Below are 20,353 nucleotides of genomic sequence, written 5' to 3' on the forward strand. Positions count from 1 at the left end.
ACAGACAGCTGCCATAAGCATGATGAATACAATAGATGGCATAACAAGATTATCCTAATCTCACATCACGTGAGCTCGCATTACTCTAGCAACTCCATTGAAAGTGATACTTAAAAACAAAATAAACTAGGAGCCTTAACCAAAACGTAAGCTTACGGGTTCCGTGGAATCGTCCGTGGCAACTGGGAGGAGGATGCCCGCAATGCACTCTACTTTAGCACTGAGGTCCGACGATGACAGCACAGCTTTCGTTGAACTCAACGCGCTGCTGGCTTGGGGACCATCTATCGTAACATCGATAGCCAATCTGTAAGAGATTTTTTTAAAAACTATTCTGGGTCCTGCATTCCGTGTCCATCGCTCACCGCAAGTCCAAGTTTGAGATTTCTTTCGGGCCGATAAACTTGTACAAGAGCTGATGCCTCTGCTGGTCGTCCATTCCGACTAACAGACTATAGCACTGACAAGCGAACCTGCCATACAAAAAAGAATTTAGTCAAACGGTCACAGGTACAGGTAACGAGCAGGTTCTCACCAACGCCGCTCCAGCCCTCCTGAACCTAGGAAATGTGCCAGAGCACCCCAGTCCCAGCGGGTGACCACCTGGGGGAGGCGCTGCAGCAGCTGCAGGCTGCAGCGCAGCGCTGCACGTTCAGGCGTGTCCCCTCCACGAGCTTTCTTTCTTGGTGGACTGTCATGGCCTTGTAACAGGCACTGACCTTCCAGGTAAAGCTCTGCAAACTGCGATACTTCGGGATACCTGCAATAAAAATGAAGCGAGTGCTTAACTGCGGGTGCTGCAACGCCATCTAAGTAAACGAAGACTGATCGCTTAAATGACGTGATGCATTCATTAAGTGTTCGCCATCCACGACCGTGCTTCCGGCAGCTGTAGCTATAGAGACAAGCCACCGTAAGCCGCATGGGCATCCACTGGTAGCCACAAAAAGCCTGCGTTCAAAATCATCTGCGGCGAATAGCTGAGGCAGACGACAGCTTGACTTTATATGCCCACATGTATCTAGCACAACTTGTGTATCTAGACGCGATTGGCTGTAGTCGCAATATAGCATCCTTTCCTCACCTGGACAGGAGGTCGCCAAGAGCGAGACAGAGGTGGCGCTGGTTTCCGCCTTGGGACAGGCGGCTTAAAAATTCTGGTAGGAGCGGTCGAAACAGACGACACAGGGCCTCCCGAGACTTCTGGTTGCCCGAGACTAGAAGGTGGCTGAGCGCTTCGAGAAGTGGTCCGTGCTATGGCAAGGAACATCGATAACTATGTGCTCAACAGTTACAGCTTTGTTTAGGGATGGACCTGATTAAACAGGTCTGTTTTTAACCCCCCCCCCCCCATTTTGTGTCATCATCACGTAAAACCCCCCAAAACACTCTGAATACAAACTTTGCAAAATGCAAATACAGCTCACCAGAACAGTCACTAAAGAACTTAAGCACTCTGCATTTAACACAGTCGCTCAGCGTGAAATGTGGACAGTGAAATGCGAGAGGCACTTTTTCTTTCATTTCCGATAAATTATCACTAAATTTTCAAATGTCTTCAAACCCGAAAATGCTAGGGTATATTTACAGGGTACACAGCTAGAGAAAGAGGTGTATTTTAGTCACCTTGTAGTTCTTAACCTGTTTTTTTTTGTGTGTGTGTGTGTGTGTGTGTGTGTGCGTGTGTGTGTGTAACCTGTTCAGCACACTGGCACACCATATGTGCACCTACTGCATTTTTAGGTATTTCATACTTAGCGGCACGAAGTTCTGTTTTTTTTGTGTTGCTTTTTTGTCTTGCAACAGTTCTGTGCAACATGCCACATGCAAATGCTTAATGTCAGTTACACAGCCATCAAAGTGTGGCGTGTACACAAAATTTCTTTGCAAGAGGTGGTTTGGTAATGAAAACCCTTTGGACAGCCTTTGATGAGTTACCACCAGTCGTGGTCACCACTGATTTCCTAATTTTGTGTTATCTGTCCAGCTTATCTTGAAGAGTGGATGTCCTTTCCCTTTGTACTGTGTGGCAGCACAATAAATTATATGACAAGTTAGGGAAGCCACACCACTGTCAGTTCTGACAAACTGACTGCCCAATGGGCGTTTACGCGAGAAGTAAATTCCGTCTTGGAATAAAGGCGCTAAAACTAATGAATGGACACAACAAACAGAAAACGAACGGGTAAAACAGAGCACTCTCTTGAAAGTGAATGCTCTGTTGTATCTGTCCATTAATTTTAACGCTTTTATTCCAGGATGAAGTGTGGCCAACGGGCCCACGAGATAATCTTGTGCATTTCCTTCTTTCACAGTTGTCTCATGACATAAGGCCACGAGTTGTACATATTTCCTTCTTGTGTTCCCTGTATGCATCAAGCAGTAAGGTTTTGTCTGTGTAGGTATGCTAGTGCCTCCCGTAATCACTTAAAAAAGAAAAAAAAAAAGATTTATCAGGCATGCTTAGCTGAATTTGCACTTTTGCCTGTCTCATACGGGGTGTCACCCTTCACATTATTTCCTATGAGTCGTGGTGCTTCGCAGCCTCCTCAAACGTTATAACCCTAGGAACATTACCACTTTACATTCGTATTATACCTAGGCTGTGTCTAGAGGTCCGTCAGACGGACCCGATTCTTTATGCAGCGGGGTCCGTCGGTTGGTCCGTGGTATGACGAAATAGATCCTGTTTCCTAACCTAACCAACATAACCTAGAGCTGTACGAAGCTAACTTGGGTAACAGTACGGGAACTAGACTGTTTCCTAAACTAACCTAACCTAGAGCTGCACGAAGCTAACTTGCACTAACCTCACTAGAATAAACTAACCTAACCTAACCTAAACTAACTTGATCTAACACGACGTAATGTTATATGACGGACCCCGATGTATAAACAATCGCGTCCGTCCGACGGACCTCTAGACGCTTCCTTACACCTAACCTACAACAAGTGCACAACGCGATATTTTTCATTATTTCGTTTTGATGAATTTCCCTCAGCTTTCTGACGTGACGACTGCAATTCGCAAGCAAGCAGGTGGAATGAAACCACCGGAGGAATGAAACAAAATACGGCTGCAATCGCGTGTGTTTAGAACGCTGAAACGCGTCTCCGGCGATGTAGGTCTGCAAAATCGTGTGCTGACTATGTAGTAAAAGTGGTGACGTGACTTCTCGGGCATTTCTAGCGCATGATACATTATCCCCCGCGTTTGGGGGGTTAAAAAACGGTACACATCGACTGACAGCGCTTTACCCTTGTCAAGTACTGTTTCAGCTCTTTCGCATGTTGAGGTACTTGTTGACAGAATAGCTCCGTGGCACGAACGACATCGAATTGAAAATCTTCTTCCATGCTTTCAGTTCACAAACAATCACTAATTGATGAAATTCATGGCACTCTTACACGTGCCTCCCACCACAGAAGTCAGTGAGAAACGCACGTGTTTACAACGTGCACAATGTTCACAAGATGGCAGCGTTTACCGACAACCTGCGGAGCGGTATGAGGTTATTACTGCACTTGATAGTCGCGCAAGGTTAGCTATAAGTGTACTTTTGTGTATTAAAATTAGCTACAGATAGTTTTAATTAAATATGTGCAGCACAAGTCACTTCTGAAACATCTGCGTGGAGAATTTGCATTCGTTCCCGGTTCCAGGTAGCTGTCTGGCTTGCCTAGCAGACGACAGACGCGAAAGTTTCGCATTAAACAATAGTTGCCAGGTTACATCGCGTTTGTGCTCATCAATCATCATTTGTAGCCAGCTGCTTTCAAGCGTATGGTGAGTTGTTATCTCAATTTCTGGTTACTGTGACGTCTTTCTCCTCTATTCATTTTGAAAATTGTCTTCAAACACAGATTAGTGAAATAAAACCTGTAGAAGCAACATTATGATAACTAGGTCAGTGCTCGGCTCAAAAAAGACAGTCGTGCGAAGTATCATCGTGTTATCTCGCCGAATCTCGTCTACATTGTGCGTCGTTCAGCCCTCACGAGCTAGCAGGAAATTCGGGGTCTTCCCGTTTTGCGTTTGTGGCAGTTTACCTGACCCACTTACACGCAGTCATTTAACGTCGGTAAGTTTCGGAAACCGTCTTCAGCCCGATCAGTTCTCTGGCGTAATCAATTTGAATTTTAGCCTCTGACAGCGCAACGTGCTCCCAGACCTTCGCAACGGCGAGTTGGCAGACGTGTGAAACCCCTTGTTTTGTGCCCTTTTCAGGTAGAGTACGACCGAGGGGTGAAGCATGGCGCGTGGGCAGCAGAAAATTCAGTCTCAGCAGAAGGCGCAGAAAAAAGCTGATCAATTGCGCAAGCAACAGAACCACGACCAGAAGGCGGCAGCCGCCAAGGCCTTGGTTCATACTTGCAGTGTGTGCAAGGTGAGGACATCCTTATTCGCGCCAGTGGATGATGCATCGAGGGCATTGACACCGCTTGACAGCCCTTACAGAAGAGATAGCCTAGACCTCATTCTGTGACAGCGGGACCATTCATTGTTGCGTAGTCACTGTTTGGGGGCCGTATACTATACTGTTACCTGCATCAGGTACAGCGTTGGCGTAGCGTATATGTAGAAACGTAACCTTGAGCTCGGGGAAGACAAGACGAACCACACACAAAACTTATAAATCAATCAGCTCAGAACTCACATTATCAGCTCGTGATACTGTCTTTTTTTTTTTTTTTTCTATTTTGCTATGCTTTACTTTGCTATGAAATGCTATCTCTGTCAACAACACAGGGGGTTGGTTGATACATATACACTAGTCTATGCTCCCTGTATGCAATCAGCTTCATTAACTTCTCTCGGGGGCTGATAAGTGGTGTAACGAGTTGTACATTACATCACCACACCTTCTGATTTTGTATTTTCTTCGGGAAAGTAAAATCCCACAGTTGCCAGTGCAGTTCATCCTGTGTACGTTCCTTTGACCCCGGACTTTCCCAGAGTGCTTTGTCTGATGGATAAGTAATGTCAAAGCATTTCCTGACCCCTCAAAAAAAGAAAAAAGTCAAAAATTCGAGGACCTCCTATATTTATTTGTATGAGTAAATGTCACAACTCAAATCGTTGGTTTACAGGAATGTTGTGAACAAATGAGGTAGTATCGCAAAATGCTTATACTTTTTCTGTGTGCTTTTAGGCTCAAATGCCCGATCCAAAGACCTACAAGCAGCACTTTGAGAACAAGCATCCTAAGATGGAGCTTCCCGAGGAACTGGTGGCAATCTGAAGCCAGGTTTTTATATTTTGTACAGCTCGACATCACTACATTGGGATACATGAAACATTAATAAAAGTTCCTTTGCAATGCAAATCCACATTGTCTCAATTTGTTCTGCATTGGAATTTGATAAACCGTATACTTTTGGGTGCATCTAAAGATGTGTAAATTCGGGGCAGGCACATGGGACTACACCCTCCTCTGTGGAAGAAAGAACCTCTAGTTAAGAACTGTTTCTGAACTGACAACATTGCAGAGGTTGGTGTTGTTAAGGCTCAGTACAACTGGGCTTTTTCTCAAGAAAATTCCATTCAAATTGGAGTGATATGAAAAAAGATGCAGTCACATGAATCATTGCTCGATCGTGTGCATCAGTCGACTCTTGCCTGACTCACAATTCTCTCCCCAGTTGAAACAGATTTCTAAGATGTCCCTACATATAACATGCCACATTGTTTGTTACTGCCTCACTGCACCTTACCCAGTTCCGTAGGTCTTCATCTGTGTTCGTCCCACACCTTGAGGATGAATAACATCAAGGGCACAATCCGATCTAGAACTCTATAGAGCTGACCTCCTTTGTTGTACACTATGCCCACCCCGGAGTATGGACCACAGGTTTTATGGCCTTCTCTATGGTCTCCTTTGTATCAGTTGTCTCGTATTGCCCGCGGCTTATCTGCCAGAAAATTTTCAAAACATTCCTAAAAACGCACCCTCCGGCTGATACGCAGTGGCGTAGCCACGAGGGGGCTAGGGAGGGCCCGAGCCCCCCCCCCCACCTGCCACTGACCGACCCACGCAAATCGTGCAAATCCGAGGAGAAAATATGGGGGGGACCAGTGTGACGATCGCGAAAGTTTTTACTGTTCATGGCGTTTATGTAAGAGGCACACTTGAATGGCTTCCAAAGTATGAGCCTTTCAAAATCCTTCCACCATCCTTGTGACACCACCTCATTGGACATCACAGTATAATCGTATTGTGAATGTCGAAATCAATTATTTTCGTGTTTTTTTTTTCCAACCTCATGCTGCGGTGTGCACAAGTATTGTGTGTTGTCGCACCCAGGATCAGCGGGAGGGAGGGAGTGGGGCGGGTTTTCGTATAGAGCCCCCCCTGCCTTGGAGGTCTGGCTACGCCACTGCTTATACGTGTGAAATTACGGTAAACCCCAGCTCAAAAAACCAAGCAAACAAAAAACACAAGGCCCTCTGCATGAGGAATAGGACGAAATGTGCTGCAAGGCACCACCATGAGTGACCATGTTTACACCCTTCTTGCACCATCGACACCACATACTTTCATCATAACTGGCACATTTTTTTTTATTGCTCGCATCAACTAAAAAGGAGGTGCTCTTTCACAAAACTACGTCAATGACTGTGGGACCGGACATCCCGGTGTTTGTAGGTAATATATATTAAAATCTGTCCATACTAGAAAAAAGTTATTTACAGGGGAGGTGCACTGTACACAGCTGTCATCCATTAAGTTAAAACTCGTGCAATATATACAAGAAGAGAAGCGGCGGCCTCAGGAGCGACCGCGCCTCGCAAACAGGGCTCCCAGGAACCCCGCAGCTCTTTGGTTGGGTTCGACGGTGACGCCGGGCCCCGGGGTGGCCCCCGAGGAAGAGGCCCTGCTCACGGTGCTGGCTGCCGATGACTGGAAGGAGACTGACTGCGCCATTGGGGCACACAGTTAGCTCCCAGAAGAGGCCACGTCCCGACCCCCATCACTCACCATGCCGCTGTCCAGGGAACCCGCACTGCCCCGTCGGATGGGCATTCCTGCCTCTGCAGGAAAAAAAAAAAGATAAAGCTTCCTGTCAAACCGGCAACAACAAGAAAACCGAGGATGGACCAGTGGGAAAAGCCTAATTCCATTCCATTCCTACGACAGTTTCCGGTATCCCATTCCAATTCAATTCCGGAATCATTCCAACTCCGGAGTGACAACTCTGCAACACTGGTACTGATAAAAAAAAGCAGTTGCATGAATCATTGCTCGATCATGTGCACTGTGTGTATTCCTCATTACTTTCTCCATCATGACCTCAATGATTTGTCCCATCCACTTAAAAGCTCGTATTTCTACTTCTGTTCCCACTCTGTTTCCAGTACTACTCAGAGAAGAGAACAGGAGGAATGCCTGGACCTTTATTCCTCATTAGCCCCTCTCTCATTAACTCGTCAGTTTGTGCCATACATCTACAAGCTTGTATTTCCACTTCCGTTCTTACTCCGTCCCCAGTACCACTCCCACTTCTGAGGGAAAAAAAAAAGGGAAAATATGCCTGCACCCTTATTTTCGTTACTTCCTCTGTCGTGAACTCATTGATTTGTGCCATCCGTCTGCAAGCTCTGATTTCCTACTTCCGCTCCCACTCTGTCCCAAGCACTACTCCTGCTCCCATGGAAAAAAATGTCTGGACCAGAGCCGTAGAGATGGGGGGGGCGAGAGGGGCAGACGCCCCGGGCGCCCTCGCCAGAGGGGGCACCGAACGGCTGGCCCTGGCAGGTCGGTTGGAAAGGATGAAGCGGGAACGAAGAAATTTTGAATTTACGATCTCGGCAGTGCAAATAAGTGTTTTCATTTCAGATTTACCCCGTTCTGCTAACCTCGCTACGGCTCTGGTCTAGACCCTTATTTTTTGTTACTTCCTCTGTCATGAACTCACTGATTGGTGTCATCCATCTACAACCTCATATTTCTACTTGTGTCCCCAGTACTACTCCCACCCATCCACCCACCCAGACGTCAGAGAGAGCCACTCACGTGGGTCATGCAGGTCGAGCAGGGAGTTTGAGAGGGCGGAGCGCTTGAGACCCGGAGAGAGTCTCGCAGCGGGAGGCCGTGTCGCTCCATTCTCAGTCGTCATGCCCAGCCGGTTGAATTTGGGCTGCTGCTTTTCCAGTTCCCCCTCTATGCGCAGGTTCTCCATCTCCTCCATCTGGTACAAAAACATTTTTCAACCTCTGTAGCGGCCACGTGTTTGACAGTTACTATGTGAACTGTCTCACCTCCAGGATGGATTCCTTCAGATCCTCGACAAACTTGTACCGGTCGTGCTCGTTGCGCGCGTTGAACGTCATCAGCACCTTCTCATCTACGCGTTGACTCAAGCCGATGCCATGAGGGTAATCTATCAGAAAGAGAACGGGTTTACATAGGTTGAGCTCTAACCTAACGAAACCAGGAAGAGGACACGGCGACGAGAGACTCACGAGGAGCTTCGAAGAGGGCGACGCTCATTCCACACAGGGGCAACGACTGACGGAAGGTGTACCGCACGCTGTTCTTCTTTTTACTGAATATTTTCGTCACCTGCAGAAAGGTCACGACATTTTATCGATGCACAATGTCCGCCACTCTGGGAAAGAGCGCTCACCAGGATGAGGTCGTTGAAGAGGAAGACCTCTCGCTGATGCACCCCGGGCCTCTCTTTCTTGTTGATGTCGTACACCTCATAGAGGCGACAGTAACACACCAGTCGTCGGTGAGGCACTGCCAAGTTCTGCAAACGAAAGTGGTGAGGTGAGGTGAGGTGAGCAGTTGTACCACAGCTTGTGATGACGGTAGAGAACGGGTGGAATGGTAACGGGTAGAGAGGGAACCTACAGGTCTCTTTCCACGATGGTGTGGTGCACCTTCAGCACCTGGCTGACATGGTCAGAGCCGGGCTTGAGCTGGTGGGCCTTGATTCGCTCGTAGATGCCGACCAGCATGCCTCGGTCCAGATCTTGACCTTCGTCCACTCCTAACGCAGCGGGCCAACGCAAAATTTTTTTTTTTAATGTCTGAGAGGAACGTCCCATCACGAGGTTACCTCTCAAGTTCTTGACATAATCCTCCAGCTTCATGCGTCTGTCTGCCTTGACGCTGGGCGTGTGTAAGTCCGTGTTCAGCAGCACAACAGAGAAATGCCAGCACAAACACCGTGTCCGGGCTGCGCAGTTTCCCCACGACATCCGCGTTGCAGCGCACGTACTGCCGACTGAACACTTCTACCAGACGTTCAATCTTCTGTGCCTCGCCCCTGCGACGGAAAAGTTTGCAGCACGATTTATTCACCGCCAGAGACTATGGCGTGCGCAGCAAAGGCCATGGTACCCACGGGCAAGATGAAGTAGCTTTGAAACTTCCGCAGTGCTAGGTCAACCTGCATTCCTGAAAAGTCCAGTTCTTGCACAAAGCACCTGTACAAGTGGGATGGAGACAAAAAGTTCTGATGATTAGGCAACTATGGTACCTTTTCACAGTTTAACAGCTTGTAAACCAAACGCAACAAGTGACGCCTGGTGGCAAATAATCCCCAATGAGGTGCTTGCATAAGTGCCCGCCCTGACTCAAAAGGGTTTAGGTTTCAGGGACTAAATAACTAACTATAACTAACCAACCAATGCATCAAGCAACAGTGATCTAGGTTCGAGAGCCACTTGCTGGTCCTGATGGCTACATAACCAACACATAGCAAACTTTTCTGACCCAGCGTTGTCAGCATGCAACGTAGTCTTCCGCCATACTTGGGGAGCAATGCGCATTTGGCGAGTATTTCGGCACAGTGTTGCCCATAATTTGCTACTACTGCTTTACGGTGCCTTTAAGACGCCACTGCAGACTGAATATCATGTCTACGGAATCCCGCACGATTTATGTCGCATCAGTCTATGCGTCTCACAACGTATTTTCACAAAATACTGTTTCCGTATGTGGTGCGGAAGTGACATTAAATTGATTTCAAATTTAGAGAGGTTTGGCAAAAAGGCCTCCCACCTAGCAACACTGTGTCAACGTATACCACCGATGCCCTAAGAGACACACACACAGGTGCTGATACTGTTGCTAGGAGACACGCTAGTGCACGTGACGACTTCACCAACGTTTTGGTGAGACGAAAACTATCAAATATTGTTGTTGTCGTTTTTTCAATACCTCGTGGAAATATGTGTTGTTCATGACAGCATTTACGTTTTGAGTCTCGAGCCTACAAGCGCCACTGGTCTATCGTACGAAATAAAATGAAATAAAATGAGTGAGGACCAGGTCACTCAGAGCGAACAAAGCCCGATCGATTAAATGAAGTGACGTAGTGCTTCTCAGTGGCCGTAGGCGATGCCACCTAGGTACAGAAGGCCAGCTCATTGCCTCCTCTCCCGCCTTCGCTACATGGTTCACTACTTCGCTCAATCGCAACTCGCAGACGACGGCGGTTCTTCTCCACGGCCATGACTGCTGAAAGCCACGTTCGTGATTGGCTACGGCCCTTGAAAACACGATCCTGATTGGCTGACTCTTAATTGTTACGTTACGTCAACGAGCGGCCAGGCTTTCTGTACCTAGGTGGTGCTGCCATAGGTATGGAGCATTCAGACAAGCCACCGTCAGTCGCATGGGCATCCACTGTTAGCCACAGAAAGCCAGACTTTTGTACGTCTACGTTTGAAGGAGTGAAACGGGCCATTAAGCGGGCTTTACGTATCTAGGTGGCGTCAGTCAGGGGGTGTCATGTCAGGCACTTCAAGGCTTCGCCACCTGGAGACACGTGGAAGAAACTCACTCGAGGACACGCATGTTGAAGGGAGCAGCCAGCGTGCCCAGATACTCCCCAATGCGCAGCTTCGACAGTCCCTTGCGCGACAACAGGAAACAGGCCACCGCCCGTGGGCACGCCTCCAGGAACCCTCTCTCCACCAGATAGCGGATGCCCCGCTCGGGTTTCTTGTTGAACAGGTTCAGTCCCACTCTGTACTGTCGCTTCCGCACCTGCTCGCACACCTGCGCACCCAGAGGCATTGTGGGAAGAGTCGACGGGGAGTTAAAAAACGGGCGCACCTTCGACGCTGGGTCCATCGCCCCACAAGGGGGCTGCGGGTAGAGCAGCAGGACGTCCGAGGGTCCGTAGCCCGGCCCGTCCTCACTGCTGTGCTCGGATGCCTGGCTCAGACGCTTCTGTTCCTCGCTTACAGAATCTTCCGAGGATCCTTCCTGCAACTACATAGATCAACGTTTACGCGTGTCAGCCTCGCATGGCAATGAAGTCATCCAGAATACTGTAAAAGCCCCTCATTTTTACGAATTTTTCAAACAGGAGGCGAGTTCGGGGAGATTGGGGAGCTCGCGAAATTTAGTGGTCGCGAATATATCCCTGTTATTCGATATGTGAAAATGTAATCGTATGAATCAACCTGCCATCGTGCATGAGTAGGCCATTTCTGAACAGTTGCTCGATGTGTGACAGCTCTGTAGATGCATAATGAAACCCCCCCAAAACTAGGGAACACGATGGGACAGACACAACACGAAGTCTCAGACAGAGCTGAAAACTTTACTTTACAGAACACAAATATATACACACAGAGGGAAGGAAAAAACACACAGGTGAAGATAAAATAAGGGGTCATCAACCATTTCAAAATCAACAATCCGTGTAAAGGGAACCGCGTGAATGATCCACTAGGGAGCTACATGCGGGCCCAGGCTTCTCCATGATTGGCCAGTTAAAATTTTTGAAAGGCCGAACTGGTCACACTTGTCGTAGCAAACGACATCAACGGCACAGCTCCCAAAGCAAAATGTGCAGTATGAGGATTATCATCAATTTACGTTTGTGTTTATGATTATCATGTTAGCTGTTGCACAACCTGCTGCAGCCAAAAATGAAATCTATATGGGGGCTTTCGGCGCTATCTTTTGAAGTGCCACTCTGGACTCAGAAAACAGCATTTATTTTATTTAGTCCATGAAAAGAAGGTACCTCAAGAATTTTACATGCAAAATTTCAATCCTGTTCATGCACATTGTGCATTTCTGTCAATTTTTGAAGATCTCTAGCTTTCGCATCACGTAGAGCCAAATATTTTGCAGGAACGTAAAGTGAGGCAAGAGGATTTCAGAAACATAACTTTGGTAGGACTCTGAAGACTCGCAAGATTAGGCCGTAGTGGTACTCAGAATTACAACTCCGAACTATGAGCAAAACAACATTTATTAACTTAATTTATTATTTTAATTATTTATTATTATTTTAATTTATTATTAATTTATTATTTTTAATTTATTATTTATTATTATTAATTATTATGAGCAAAACAACATGTTTGACAGGCTCCCTTTGCAGAGCACACACACACAGGAGCCCTTCCACCCTCTGTGCAGCAAGAATAGCGTTTCTTTCTCGTACCGTGTTTCTTCCATCCAGGAGAGGACTGAGGCGGAGGCCTGCCCGCAGGGTTCCCCGGGCACTGTTTGGGGACAACTGACTAGTAGCGGGCTGTAAGGGGCCCAGGTAGTGGGCACGGCGGCCGTCGCCTTTGAGGCGCTGGCAATGTCCAGGAATCGCTTCTGCATGCAGTGGCTGCGGAAGGCTCGCTGAATCGTCAGCGCCGCATGCGGGCGCGCATCCCACCGTACTTGCGCTCGAGCATCTCAACCTGCACAACACAGTCCGCGCTCCGTTAATTCTATCATGCGTTGTACGCCCTTTGACAAAGTTTATGGAACAGCGACACTGGTGTATTTCTTTATCACAGTGGGCCCCGTGCTAAATACAGTCAACCCTCGATTTATGAACCTTCGATTTATGAATTCCCTCGTTTTATGAACAGGAGCACGAGGAACCAAACTCTTTACATGCATTTTCCCCTCGCTTTAGAACCTCGATATCCGAATAATGAATGGAATTTCTGGGAACCAACTAGGAGTTGCTCAGCGTTTTGCCCTCAATTTATGAACGGATGGTTTCCGAGGTCGACAGAATAGTTCAAATGGATTATTCCGTGGTCTTATGAATGATGCCGGAACGGACGAATCTTTTTTCGGGTATTGAACCCTCGGTTTTTAACCCCTCGATATTCGAACTACAAACGGGTTTTCTGGGGACGCATTAGGGACGACCAAGTGTATAGCAGAAGGCCTGGTCGACAAGCGACATTACACAATATATTGCATTATAAACACAATTCAACTCACAAATACTGTTTCGTCAGCCGATAGTACTGACTTAACGGAATTTTCTATTTATAAATCCCTCGATTTATGAACGATTTTTCCGGGAACCGAGGGTGTTCATAAATCGAGGGTTGACTGTATCGGGAAAAAAATGGATTAAGAGAGTAGTGACCCGGCTCTGCTATCAATCTCTCAATCTGTGTGTCTGCTCCTGTTTGCTGCCTGGGTGCCATTCCAATAGAACAATGCACATCGCAATGATCCATAAACTTTTGTCCCAGGCTGTACCTTAACCATATCAAGACATCCTGTAAGGAAGGTGTAGAGGTACAGCAGGCTCTCGTTAATTTCAAACTGCAATATTTATGCTTTCGGCTAATTAAAACAGATTTAAAATTTTTGCTTGCTAGCCATTGCCCCAATATATTAAAATGTTGCTGAATTCAAGTTGGTGCTTTCATCTAAGTCATACATTTGCTCCATCTGTCTGCTGAAGAAGAGTCTCATAAGGAATTGCTCGCTTTGGCTGACATTGAAAAAAGTGTTTAGAGGACTCCTATATAGACTCAGCAGCCACACAGGGTAACTTTCTCTCGAAAACCTATCTAGTTGTAGTCTTGCGAATTGTAGTCCTGAGCCAAAAAACTTCTTAGCAGGCCTTTTACCAAATGTTTTACGTGTATCCCTAATTATAATCAGGTATGCATAGAGGAAAGGCTAAAGAATGCTTCCGATCTAAAATACTAAACTCAGAGTTTGTGTTTCTAGTCCTCTGCGTTGCGTAGGCTCAGCCTTTTTTTGTTCGATAGATTTCGTCCACCAGCTCGCCTGCCTACGTGCTATTTTATCGGACACAAAAATCTGCTCCCCTGAGGCTTAAAGTAACGAAGGCCACTGTATCTTTCACGTGTCACACAAGCAGAACATCTTCAGGGTACATTACAATGTCACACCCCTACTTTAGGAGGCCACACAAGAAGACGTCAATGCGTCAAAGCGTCATCAAAGGCTCGCTATACGCATCAAATCAACTAGTTGATCACATGGACATCACCACTCACAGAGCACAAACATTCGCCACAACCAACCTGTTTGTCAAGCAGGTCCTGCGAGAGCTCGTACTGTCTGCAGGTCACTGCGGGCCTGGCCCGCTTTAGTGCTGCCTCATCTTCGCCGGGGTGCCGTCCGAGACCCCCATCTTCGGAGTTTGACCGCAGCTGCCTGATGGGTGGCCCCGGCCCGCAGCCCTGCCCGCAGGGCGACGTCAGCATCCCGCTCCGACACCTGGCTGCATTCATGTCCGGAAAAAGTTTTAGAATCATTTATTTGTTAATCGTCTAGCGTTGCCATGCATCCCGCCACATACTTTTTCCTACATACAACCCATTCCTTCTTTAGGTATTACCTCAGATGGGCTGGCTATCAGAGATTGGACGAATCCAAAATTTTTCGAATCCGAATCCGAATCCAAGGAAGGTTCTACGAATCCACAAATCTTACAAATGCTCGGTTTAAAAAGCCAGGAAAAAAAAAAACACTTCTAGTGAAAAATGTTTTGAAGCAGAATATGATACTTTTGTTCAATGAAAAACTAATTAAATAATGCTTCAGTTTCGGGAGAAAATATACCACACACGAGGGTGGTTCCGTAAAGTTTACGGCCCGAGGTAGAAAATGCGCGCGAATTTGAAAAATGCGATTAAGGACGCGTGGCGCCATCAGTGGAGGGCCGGAGCACCACCCTCAACCCTCTCATGCTTTTGTCGGTTGGAGAGCGGCCTTTTAAACAGCCAGGGTGCACTCTTCATTAAAAAGGAAAAAATCGAGTTCAGCACTAATATCAGATCGAAGGACAGATCAGCTTAATCAGACGACACTCATTCACTACTGGGCACGTTGAGGACGTGCAGACGCGGCGTGCAAAGTTTTGTTCATCGAGATGATGCAGTTTGGAAATAAAAAGTATGCACACCGTGCGCATCCATCTTGCTTTGGGATTGATGTAAGTATTATCAGAGGGCCCGGATTTTAGGCATTTGCCTAGAAATGCCTATAAAGGCCTAAATTTCTGGGTTGCCTGCCTCTGTTGAATTGTAGACATTTTAAACATTTTTTGGTGCCATAACAGTTCAACGTATCACACCTGATGAAGGGTGGACTCCGTTCGAAAGCTTGTTTTTCAGTAAAATAAATGTTTTAATCACTTTAAATACTTATCTTATTCACGCGAGTGCTAGACTTCTCCCATTTTTTGCCTGTTAGTTTACGCCGTAACAGCCTTTTTTTTAGAGGTGTAAGTGCGAGTGCCCTTCCAGGCTCATGCTGAGTCCTGCATCTTGCGTTTTTTTCCTGCGTGTTGTTGCGCCTTTTGTTTCTTTTTTGCGTTGGGTTTCCTTCAGTACCTTGGTTTGCTAGAAGCAGTTCATGTACAGTTCATCAAAAGACGCGACTTCTCTGAGCCTTGTCAAGATCTTCCATGTCGCCTCAGCATTCGTGTACCAGACGTCAAGGCTCGTATGGTACCGTAGCCTTTAAACGAGCAAGTTTTCCCTTGATTGGGACATTCTGAAACACCAACAAAACTAAAAAGCGCACCGGATTCACGTGCCTATTTTTGCATTTTATTGCCTATTTTGGTATTTTTGAGGGCCCAAATGCATGCCTATTTCCATCGTTTTTAGTGCCCAAATTTTCGGTCCTAGTTATCGGGCACACACAAGCAGGTAATACCTGTATCCCTGTTTTGTATACGACGTTCCACGGAGCAAGAACCGAAAGCTACTGGCGGTGTTATCATGGGGCAATAAAGTCTCGCTTATATTTCTGGTTTGGGTTCACATTGCTACTGTATACAGTTGCACAGTGAATGCACGATTTATATATAGGAGTTTCGCATTTCTTGTGACATATTCTATTGAGGTGTTACAACATAGGGAGTGATAAAACAGGTGAAAAGGAGAAGCTGTCCTGTTATCTGGTTTTATGCTCATTATTGCCACATTTCTGGAGGTCTTAAAAGAGCACTGGAATTGCCAGAAATGAGAAACCCTGCGTATACTGTAAAAATGTCCGCTTAGTAAGAAGCTAACACAACAAACGGCTCAACTAAGTGCTAACACAGAACGAGTGCTTCACTCACAGGGCTTTCAGCAATGAACTTAACAAACATAACGAGAGTTGATGATAACTTCATGAACATTTGCTACAAACCCTGCTACTTAGGCTTAGAGTAACAAACTGCTAAGACAAGCACGAAAAAAATAAATAAATAAATTAATAATAATAATACTGTTCAGGAAAGAATGTCCACAGTTCCAATCAGTATAATACAAGCGGCCTTAATCATTCTCAAATTCTTTTAATTTTAAAAATGCACCACAAAGGACACAAACATTCGTCACACACTATTTGAATATTTTTACATTCCCAAAAGCAGCAACAGTCCAGTTAACAAACCTATTACCACGAAACCACACAAACCTTCTGTATATTTAAACTGAACCAGAAGGACCAGTGCCTCGCACGGAGCACAAGCGCACAGAAAGGATTGCGTCTTGGAAGGTCAACACCAAGTTCACTGGCATAATCTGATGGCGCGGAGCTTTCTAACTGATGCTCTATTTCCAGTGTTGCTCGCATTTAGTATGCGGATGCTCACTTCCTGTGCGGGGGGCTACAAAACGTCTCGTCGCGCTCATTGACCAGTGTGCAGAAGCAGGTACGCTTGAGAGCACGGGATAACTTCAGTGAGTCAGATGGTCCGATATTCTGCCACAGGTACGTCCTGGTACGGGACACACAATAAAATTGCTCCGTGCAATTCAGCTATGCATCGCATCCAATTGAAAAGTCGAGCAGGTGTATTAGTGTGTGTTTGTGAGCAGCAGCACGAGACGGTTTGGGATGTGTTAGAATAAATTTGTCTCTCCACCAATCTTTGAGTGGGGCTGATCATGGGACATGTCCCCCCCCCCCCTTTTTTTTCCCCAATAATAGTGTGCCCTCACCAGTGTTTTTATTTTGTATTTTTTTCGTTTTAAGCGTTATCCGCTCCCTCTCGGTGAATATGGAGCTACTTTCGTTTCGCGGGATACTAATCGAGTTATCCGTCGTACCGATGCATGAGGCACAACTTAAAATGCGTGTCATTCTAGGTATATATATAGCGCTGTCATCGTCTAGTGTATTCACTATCACGCAACGCCAACACGCGTGCCTGCTTACTCGTCGACTGTGGGAAACTTGATGTAGGAAGGCGTCTCGAGAGCCCCGTCGGGAGGGCCTGAAACACAGAGACACACTCAGGCGGGGGTACTCTCGCGAGGGTACACTAACCGGGCCCCGCGGGAGCCTCCGGGGCCAGCAGGGTCCCGCCACAGCACCGCATCCACTTCGAGCAGCCACATCGGGGGCCCACGGGGCCCGGGTGCCACGCGCGGGGATCCACCACGCGCGGCACGGCCGAAAAAATCGGGTCGTTCATCGTCCCACTTTCGCCCGTTCACGGTCCACGGAAAAACGGGGTCGCCGCCAAACAAGCGGGCCAAGTGGACATTTCTGACCAAAACATCATTTCCAGAACGCTTTGACAATGGGGGTTCCAAATCTCTCACCTGCTAACCCAGAGCACGGGTCTTCCGTACGGACTGAACGGATGCAGAAAGCTCCGAGGACCGCGGTCGCGTCGAAGCTGGGCTTCTTGTACGAGCAGCGGTTCGTCGCCGCTGAACATTATCGGGGCCGTCAGCGCGTCCAAACCGCGGTCCAAGTGGCATACGTCGACGATCGAAGGCCGAATAACGGTACTAGCGCAAAAAGCACCGCTAACCTCCGCTTGGACGGCTCCATATTACACCCGGACCAACGCGCAACTACGGCAGGAAGAAAGACCGCTTCGGGCGAGGAGGACACGTGACCTCATACGTCAGAAGGGACGTTCGACTGGAAGCCGTCTGCTCCGTTATTTTTATTTTTTCGTCCGCTATTTTCCGCGGCCAGCAGCGCGGACAAATTGCAACTAATTTCGCGCAGTTTGCATTCAATTTGGCGTTAAGATTTATCACAAGTTTTGTTTTAAAAACACACGCAAACAAAACTAAAAACCCTACGACTGTGAGCCGATGTACTGTGTCGGCTGATGGAGCGAGGAAGTAGTTCACTTGACCACTTCCTGACTGGTCGGGAAGAAAAAATTCTCTCTGTGCTATTATGTACCAGACTTGTTTCACTTGTTCGTCGAGGGGAAAGTAGTGCCATGCATGACATTGAGAAACATCTATCAAGAACCGTAGCTAATATCAACCGCAGGGGAAGAGGGGAGGGGGGGGGGGGGGGCGCTCCTCGGAGAGCAGATGGTCTTGGGCAGGAGGGGTGAGGGAGGGGAATTCCTGCCTGACAAGTGCTAGTGGACTCGGGCAAGGAATGCATGGGATAGATAATATGACAGAAAAGCTTCATTTAAGGTCCATTCCGGTTCTGGCATGCTTATCGGAATTGTTTTCCTTGTCCAAGGAAATGAAGTTTGGCGACTCTGCGTTTTGTCCGAGTCTGTGCTCCCATGTCTGTCTTGCATGAGCAGAAGACGAGAAAAAGTTTTTGTGGTCATCCAGTATCGTGACATGCATGTAGTTGAGTGTGTCTCTGCGTTTTCCCTTCTCATATTTTTTTTTACAAACCAACAACCCCCATAAATGCAATACATGGTGACAGTCAAAATTTACTTTCCAATAAAGGTCTTCCAGCCAATATTACAACTCAAGGTGCCTGGTGAGTTAAAACAGCGCTGCTGTGTATGATGTTATTTCAGAAAAAGAATGTTTGAAGGTCTTGTTGTGAGGAATGTCCCATGCCCTCCTGATCCTCTCCTAACCCCACTCCTCCATCCATGCATCCCTGAAAACAAACTCAGGGTCCAACTCACCCCAAGAAAGTGGTGCAATACAGCTACAGCTCTACGTACACATAAAGATGCCCTGCTGCTGCATGCCAGCTACTAATATGTGCAGAGGCAGAAATAGATCTTGCAAGATATGTGGTACCGTGTTATCGGAATGTGGATCTCAAGGATAGCGTAACATACCTTCATAAGAGTGGATTATGATTCTTATGCATTTTTTTTTTTTTTCGTTAAGGTCTGTGAACAGGAAGTAGCTGTCAGTAGTGCAGCATTGCAGACAGTGTAGTAGCGTAGTGACATAGTGCTGGCTGGGGGATGGTTTTATCTAAATATGATGGGAAGAAAGCCTTTAACTGTAGCATAGATAAAATGTAATGGTCCACCTATGAGCTACAAGGTAATTAGCTTGTATCGTTTCGGGTTATGCAAGCAATCGTAACCATGGTAGGGGGGGGGGGGGGAAGCGAGGTTTCATCATTGCACTGCATGCACTTACAACCGTTGCATTTCCGTACAGCTGACATTGAGAACAGGTTAGTACGGTAATTATCCCTTTGTTTTCCCCTCATATCTTGTTGCTCCCAGTCGTTTCTCCAGAAATAAAACTTCTTCCTTTGTCTTTGTTTTGTTAGTTTCCTCATCACTTTCTCTCCCGTCTCAGGACGTGCCAGGCTAGCCTGATGTAGATCAGACGTAACGTAGATGTTCGAAAGGGGGCGGAAGGAAAGCAACCCAACACTCGAGATCCAGATCAAGTGACATGCATGCATGAGTAGCAGACACAGGTGATTTATGGGAGTACTTCGTAGTGGGTCATCAATGTCCACAACAAAACGAATTCAGATGTGTTGAACTGTACCAAATATGTATACCTGACATCGCTGAGACGTTCAACTTGCATCATTTCCAACTGGAAGCGAAGTTGGTTGACGTCCTCCAGTAGAGCATCACGCTCACGCTTCAATACATCCACTTCATGCTCTAGCTCACCAATTCGTCCAAACTGCTCTCGAATCAGCGATTCCCTATCTCCAACACATTTTCCGAGCTGTTGTTCAAAGTTTTCCCCAGCACCTCTGTTCAATTGTGATACATAACCAACGTTACGCTGAACGCCATCACCTGCTCCAAGCGGCCATATTGAACCGATACTGCTGCTCAGCGCTTTTATTGATTGCGTCTGCTTTTGATAGGTCCAATTTATAGTTCGTATCATGAATGTTGAATGCTAAAAATACGTAATTTATTAGCTATGCGGATTTTTTTACAA

At 46.8% G+C, this 20,353-nt stretch overlaps 4 protein-coding genes across 4 annotated transcripts in view; 1 reads left to right on the forward strand and 3 right to left on the reverse strand.

Annotated features, from left to right (window-relative positions):
* Positions 1–3,466, reverse strand: part of LOC135387959 (midasin-like) — a 55,188-nt gene extending 51,722 nt beyond the window's left edge. The window contains exons 1-5 of the mRNA XM_064617203.1: positions 3,259–3,466; positions 1,085–1,254; positions 536–760; positions 366–473; positions 157–307 (exon numbers count right to left, since the gene is read on the reverse strand). Coding sequence (XP_064473273.1) covers positions 157–307; positions 366–473; positions 536–760; positions 1,085–1,254; positions 3,259–3,357 — 753 coding nt within the window. The 5' untranslated portion in view covers positions 3,358–3,466. The remainder of the gene's footprint in view (positions 1–156; positions 308–365; positions 474–535; positions 761–1,084; positions 1,255–3,258) is intronic.
* A 480-nt stretch (positions 3,467–3,946) lies between these two features.
* Positions 3,947–5,327, forward strand: LOC135387966 (zinc finger protein 706-like). Its single transcript, XM_064617209.1, has 3 exons — positions 3,947–4,082; positions 4,229–4,388; positions 5,154–5,327. Exons 2-3 carry the CDS (start codon positions 4,254–4,256, stop codon positions 5,241–5,243), a joined length of 225 nt encoding a protein of 74 aa, XP_064473279.1. The 5' UTR covers positions 3,947–4,082; positions 4,229–4,253; the 3' UTR covers positions 5,244–5,327.
* Positions 5,328–6,544: 1,217 nt separating this feature from the next.
* LOC135387723 (IQ motif and SEC7 domain-containing protein 1-like) lies at positions 6,545–20,299 on the reverse strand. Its single transcript, XM_064616821.1, is given in 17 exon segments — positions 6,545–6,917; positions 6,981–7,033; positions 8,016–8,190; positions 8,261–8,382; positions 8,465–8,564; positions 8,629–8,754; positions 8,840–8,997; positions 9,067–9,160; positions 9,162–9,274; positions 9,354–9,436; positions 10,798–11,015; positions 11,073–11,231; positions 12,369–12,628; positions 12,631–12,670; positions 14,276–14,459; positions 14,461–14,475; positions 19,956–20,299. Coding segments are annotated over 17 exon segments (2,391 nt in total). The 3' UTR covers positions 6,545–6,770.
* Positions 16,594–17,784, reverse strand: LOC135387964 (uncharacterized). Its single transcript, XM_064617208.1, has 3 exons — positions 17,523–17,784; positions 17,412–17,469; positions 16,594–16,971 (listed from the first exon to the last, which is right to left on the reverse strand). The coding sequence occupies exons 1-3, from the start codon at positions 17,668–17,670 to the stop codon at positions 16,842–16,844; spliced, it is 336 nt and encodes a 111-aa protein (XP_064473278.1). The 5' UTR covers positions 17,671–17,784; the 3' UTR covers positions 16,594–16,841.
* Positions 20,300–20,353: the final 54 nt, after the last annotated feature.

The sequence above is a fragment of the Ornithodoros turicata genome, chromosome 3 (genome assembly GCF_037126465.1).
Source record: "Ornithodoros turicata isolate Travis chromosome 3, ASM3712646v1, whole genome shotgun sequence".
NCBI lineage: Eukaryota > Metazoa > Arthropoda > Arachnida > Ixodida > Argasidae > Ornithodoros > Ornithodoros turicata.